At 44.8% G+C, this 6297-nt stretch overlaps 1 protein-coding gene across 1 annotated transcript; it reads left to right on the top strand.

Annotated features, from left to right (window-relative positions):
* The first annotated feature begins 1074 nt into the window (after window positions 1-1074).
* LOC147610362 (glutamate receptor 3.5-like) lies at window positions 1075-5855 on the top strand. The gene is made up of 4 exons (XM_086786565.1): window positions 1075-1574; window positions 1728-2013; window positions 5521-5609; window positions 5721-5855. The coding sequence occupies exons 1-4, from the start codon at window positions 1113-1115 to the stop codon at window positions 5853-5855; spliced, it is 972 nt and encodes a 323-aa protein (XP_086642691.1). The 5' UTR covers window positions 1075-1112.
* The last annotated feature ends 442 nt before the right edge of the window (window positions 5856-6297 follow it).

A 6297-nucleotide genomic window follows, 5' to 3' on the forward strand; every position in this document is an offset into this window, starting at 1 on the left:
CATGCAAATGTTATGTACCACTAAACATCATAGTTTACAAGGTATTTGAAGTTACAAGATTTATAAGTCATTTATTGTTCTCCTCTAGTAAAGATTCATCTAACTAACTGGATACAATTCCACCACTAAGGCCTTCTATTGCAAAGATAGCCAAAAAAATTCATAACAAAAAAATCTTATAGTAAGAGCTTTTCTAAAGGCACATCAAATATGCACAACATTTGGTTTTCAACACATGAACCAAGTCCATCAAATAGCATGCTAATATGTAAATGCTCTCTCTTTATTAAATTAGAATAAATACAAGCTTGAGCATAGTTTTTCAAATTTTACTAGTTGAAATTTTAGTCTCCTTTAAGGATTAACATAAATATCACTAGTTGAAAATTTAGTATCCTTATTCTAAAGTGAGGACTTTGAAGGCTTGCCCTTCTATAAAGCTCCAACTTCCATCATGTAAGTTTAGTTACTTCTTGTAGCTCCAATGATAGTTTTTTTTTTTTCCGAGAAGCTCCAATGATAGTTCTTCTAGGTTGATAGCAATTGCATAGATGAAGCGTAATTTTTTAAATTTGTAAACACTGTAAGCAAGCTAGATCTCATAAAATCAAAGAAATATGGATTTAATAACGATAAGTACAAGCATGGACCCTTTTCATGCATTTAATAGATTCAAAAGCAATGTGGATCCCAAGCAACCAATATTGACATAAATGTATTCCAAACCCTAATCAACAAAGTGTGCCATGTTATAAGTTGGCAACAAAAACTTGTATGTACTTGACTCAAGATTGAAAACAATTTAAACGTTAAAAACAATGTGGCCACTAGATTAGAGACAATATTTGAAATCTCCAAGAGGCCTTGCTCAGATTTACTCATAAGCTTGACACAAATGCCACAAGAAAAGTCAAAGTTGTTCTAAGTCTCATCTTTAAAGTCAACATTAAAACGAGTGAGCCCTATGTGAGCCCCATTCCATCTTTTAAGTCAACATTAAAACGAGTGAGCCCCATTCCATGTTATGGAACCTTTTACAAAGGCATGGATGATTCTCTTGATTGGAGAGGTTCCAACTTCCTAGGGCCTCCTGTGGGCATATTCTTCTCGAAATGTTGAACGGGCTGTGTACACATAGTTTGCCTTGCACGGTCCACATTTTTGACTACACACAGTCCACGTGGAAGAGAAAGAGTGGCTTTATGAATTCGCCAAGTGGAGTGGACCTTTTGATGTGTAATCTCTTCATGGCGCTCGCGCCCGTCCTCGTCCTCGTCCTCGTCCTCCTGACAGCTCCTCGCATTACCACCACTAGGTGTGCAGTTGCAGAGCGCGATGACAAACAAACAACGTTGAGGGTTCTCGTGCCCGACCGAGCTTTATCCAAGGACTTTGTCAACTGCTCCGACCCAAGCAACGTCAACGGCTTCTCCATCGATGTATTCCAAGGCACCCTCCTCAACATCCCCCAACTGGCCTGGATGGCCATCAACTACACCTGCTTCAGCTTCGACAATAACAACAACAGTCATAGCTTGTACGATAACATGCTGTCTTATGCACTCCTGGAAGAGGTAAAGACGCACGCATTACAAAACAACTCTTTGATTTCTGAGCAAGACGAGCCAAATTACTTTACTAAAAGTCTGTGTAAGTCATTTAGGGGGCTCTACATTCATGTAGATTTGTAGGGTTCTCCAAATTTTGAACGTTTGTTTTCGCTGCAGCATGGTTTTGATGCAGTTGTTGGAGACATCACCATTTCAGCTCAACGTCTGGAGACGGCCAACTTTGCTCAGCCCTACCTAGAGTCCGGGCTGGTGTTGCTGGGCCCCGCCATCGGCCTCACCCAGCCTTTCCCTGGCCTTTTCTTCGCGCCTTTTACATTGCCCACATGGTGCGCCATCGCTTCTTCTATAGTCTTCACAGGTCTTGCCCTGTGGTTGCTGGAGCATGATGAACATCCCGAACTGCACAGTGGGAAGCTGGCGGAGAAGATCCAAAGGTTTTATGGTAAGATCTCCCCTCTTCAACCTTATCTTGTCCCTGTTGTTCCCTTGCATGGATATATGTATATGTATATATTTAAGAAAAGAGACTTCTAAGTAAAATAAAATCATACAAAGGAAGATCTCAAGCCAAAAGGTAGGGAGATCTCAACCAATCAGGGGCACTATGCTGCCATAAAAGTCCCGTAGGAGTGGAGGAGAAGAAAATACCACGGTTCCACTCTTATAAATCTACTGCGTTTTATCTGTGCAGCTCTAGAAGATCCCTGTATATGGCACTAGGTGGCCAAAAGAGTGTGAATGATGTCATTCCACAGACTGCAAATACAACCCGGTGTCATAAACCTGAATACCCTTGAAGGCCTTTGAGCATCTGGTCTTCCAGATATGCCACACCATGGTGAGCGAAGGTGGTGTGTATCGTAAGTGGGGATCTCTGAGCTATGACCCTAGGGACAAGTAAAACATGATCTGCTGTCCTGCCCTCAAAAAGAAGCTGTGGGTAGTAATATAGATAGGATGATGCCTAAGAGCTAGGCTATAGATACCGAGATTCTCTGTGCTAATTTGCACTCCTATAAGCAATGATACACTGTCTCAATGGAGCTGAGCATCTAGGACAAGAGGGGTCAACACCAAAAATAGGTCTAGGACAAGAGGGGTCGACACCAAAAATAGGTCTAGGACAAGAGGGGGCCACACCAAAAATAGATCTCCACTGATTGGTCTCGGCAACCCACCGGTTAGAAATATCCAGAAGTCCTGGCTTCTCCTCTACGTACGAGTGCCATAGTCTCTGCCAAAATCTCCTGTGAATGGGGGGTGTAATGTCATACGCCTGCCAGTGAGGTCTAAGAGTGGGAACTCTCAGGGTCTATCCAAGCATGAGCAACTGGCATTGCACACAGTGTAGCTGAAGAAAGGTATGCTCCTCGTTGGGTTAGTCACATCAATCCATTCCCACTCATCAGGACCCCAATGTAGATATCTGATAGGGCATCCACCATATAGCCATAGGAACCACAAAGCATGCGTAACCATCATTGGGGAAGGGTCAATATACCAATGTGTCCCAAAGCGACCCACTATTAGGTGTGATCACCTTTACATTCCATCTCTCTATCCGCCATCCAAAGAGCTAGGTGTGATCACAGAGCTAGCAGGATGAGGTCTAGATTGCTAAGAGCTTATAATTAATAGCCCTAGCCTAGGGCTAATAATGACTAAAAGCTTATAAATAAAAGCAAGGGCCAAATATAGCTAGGTTATTGCTATATAAGTGACCTTGGGGGCACTTATGAGTTATTGAGGTATCCACACGGTAGATAGGAGGACCACCAGGGGCGTGCAAGACCTCATCGCCATGGAGTTTGCAGGTGGGTGGTTCGGCCTAGTGGTATGGGACGCTAGGTTGGGGCCATCGGACAAAGCAGGCTCACAAAAATCAGACCTCAGGCTTGGGGGTGGTTCGAGGTGTTGAACCTATTGTTGGGTGGTGAGTTGCATCCACAATCTATTGCAGGTCATGCGATGCACATGATGTCTGGTCTATGAAACCTAGCTAGGGTTTCGGTTCTAGGTTAGACGATCCTTGGGGTTTCTCTTTGGAGGACCTTATAGAATAGAAGGCAACAATCTCTTCTTCCTTTGGTTTTGGGAATCCCATCACTTGTTGAAGGGGCACACTTGTCCCAAAAAAAATCCCAACCACAATTGGTGATACTCATCTAAGAATGTACCAGTGATTGAGTGGTGAGGTATAGCTGCATCAATCTATGCAATCCATTGGCGACTCCCTTTGAGATGCTGGGCAGATGGCTCTCTCTGATCATCTGAAAGACTTTTAAAGTTCTTCTAGTCAAGACTGTCGTTGCGCATCTCTCTTAGCTTGGCGACTGCAAATATCCTGCTGCACCTAGGGGTCTGCCAATATCATCTCTGATAAGGATGTTCCACGTAACGTGCTTCTTGTCAGCCTCATCTGCTGAGCTTGGAGGCATGTGATGTTCAAATATATTACTCTAAGCCCGGATGATGGAAGAAACCAGTGTGAGGATGGGGGATGGTAATCTACCCCAGAGAAATAAAACGTGTGCTGTGCCCCGCTCTCTCAAGGACACATCTAAGAATATGGTACATGAAGAAATCCTTCCAGGTCGTTGTACCCAGAAGGAATGCTCTAACCACCAACATGCAAAGCAAAGCTTTGTACTAGATCTCTGGATCAATGATGCTCAAACCCCTTTCGTGTTTGGGAAGGATAATAGTTTCCCAAGCAACTCTGGCCGCCCTGGTATCTCATGTGCTGCCATCAAGCCTCACCATAAGAAGTTGCGGATCACCCTCCACAATCATCTAATGCATCCACGGTCATAGCACCACAAGAAGTGACATACCAAGCTATGGCAAGCAACACCTGGTTTATCGTCAAGGCTCTAGACACTGGATCGAGCCACCATGTCCTAGTACTTGATCTGGATGACCCTATCAGACTACTGGAGTTGGACATCTCTAACATGGGGTTACAAAGAACATCAAAGGACCGTGAGGAGACCAGGTTAATTTCCTTGAACTCAGAACTACACATGGTCTTGATATCTATAACGGGATGTCGCGATGGCCCTCCTCTAACGTCCTCACCTGCTTTACTTCTTGAGCTCTCATTTGAGATCTTGGTTGTCGTATTTGTGATAGATTTGCTACTTTGTTTTGGGATTAAAGCCTATTAGCGTTTGAGGGAAGACTTCATAGAGCTCCTGTTGAGTAGTACAGCAAGCCCTCCTACTTGAAGCCTTTTGCTTTGAAGGCTAAGGATTGGGAAATGACAAGAAAGAGGAGTTCTACACTTGGAAAGAGGATGAATCATACCGACTCTTCTTAGGGATGAACTACAAAGAGGCTTCAAGAACATCGCTCCCCCACACCTATCACCAGTTCGGACACGTGGCATTCCTATCCTCGCTCCCTCTTATCATATTCCTCATCAGCCACCTTTGCCCCCACTTCTATATCCCCGCCCCACCACCTCCACCTTCTTCACAAAGGGTATGGTCCTCAAGGCCATCCGTAGACTGCGTAATAGGCATGCCTAAGATTAGGAGGGACTCATTACCCTCGACTAGAACTTCACCCTCTATGCTATCATCAAGGAGGGCAGAGCATGACATCAAAGGATTTACATGTGCTTTGTCAATTTCTGCAAAGCTTTTGATACTGTACCCCGAGCATGCCTCCTACACCGTCTATGGGAGGTAGGAGTCCCATCTGACATGGTTTGGAGCATCATCACCCTCTATGAGTCCATCAGTGATGAGTGAGAGCCCAGGAGGTATGTTGCAGGAGCTTTCCAGCACTATTGGGGTGAACCAGGGCTGCCCTCTATTGCCCACTCTTTTGGCCTCTACATTAATGAGATCTTGAGCTTCGTTGACAGATATGGCAGGGCTGGTTCCACACTGCAGGCATATTGATCCCCTACTACTCTATGTAAATGACATCGTCGTCCTTTCAGGTTCAGCAGAGGGGCTTCAGAGACATTTCGATGCCTTACATGTTTTTTGCATTGAGAGGGACCTCACTGTCAACCTTGGTAAAACCAAGGTAATATTTTTCAATACCTCCTGCCTGTTCACATCCAGACTGAGCTTCACATATAGAGGGGATCATTTGGAGATTGTTTCATCCTATCTCTTACCTTGTTGTCACTTTCAGTGCTTTACCATGGTTTCCGCAGCACATGCCAGAGTGACATGGGGATATGCAGCCTTTAGCTTACTTGAGCGGGAGTGCTTCCAGGACCTCAGAGGGAAGGCTTGGATTTTGAAACCCTCGTCACACCAGCCTTGATGTATGGAGATGCTTTCTAGGGGCCAGATTTATCTGATGAGGATTGATAGAAATGAGTCGAGAGGCCTGAGGTCATGATGTTCTCTCGTATGATTCACAGCAAACCATCAGTCCCACATGAGATTGTCTGGGCAGAGTTTGTTGTAGCCTCGATGGTAGTGGATGCACTCTAGACAGTCATGTACCTCCATCAATGAGATGGATCCCCACAGGTACCCAAGGCTTGCCTTGGAGTCCTCAAGACAACTAGCACTCGAGGGCCACCCTCGAGTATGGTATGCTGAGTTTCCACTTGGTTCTCAGGATATGGGCTCCACATGGACCCTCCCACCCCTTCAGTATAGTTTGGAACTCCCCTTTTCTCTAGCTTTGTCATGAGGACACCAACCGAGTTATTTAGATCTTCTCAGCCTCTACACCCATTGCACATGGATCACACCTT

This window comes from Cibotium barometz, chromosome 49, assembly GCF_041138505.1.
Source record: "Cibotium barometz isolate CiBa-2024 chromosome 49, ASM4113850v1, whole genome shotgun sequence".
Classification (NCBI taxonomy): Eukaryota; Viridiplantae; Streptophyta; class Polypodiopsida; order Cyatheales; family Cibotiaceae; genus Cibotium; species Cibotium barometz.

Bases quoted from the DNA above. Each gene is read 5' to 3' on its own strand.
- LOC147610362 (XM_086786565.1), top strand. From the start codon at position 1,113: ATGTTGAACGGGCTGTGTACACATAGTTTGCCTTGCACGGTCCACATT. The intron at 1,575-1,727 runs GTAAAGACGCAC...TTTTCGCTGCAG, and splicing joins CTTATGCACTCCTGGAAGAG to CATGGTTTTGATGCAGTTGT. The intron at 5,610-5,720 runs GTAATATTTTTC...TGTCACTTTCAG, and splicing joins TCAACCTTGGTAAAACCAAG to TGCTTTACCATGGTTTCCGC.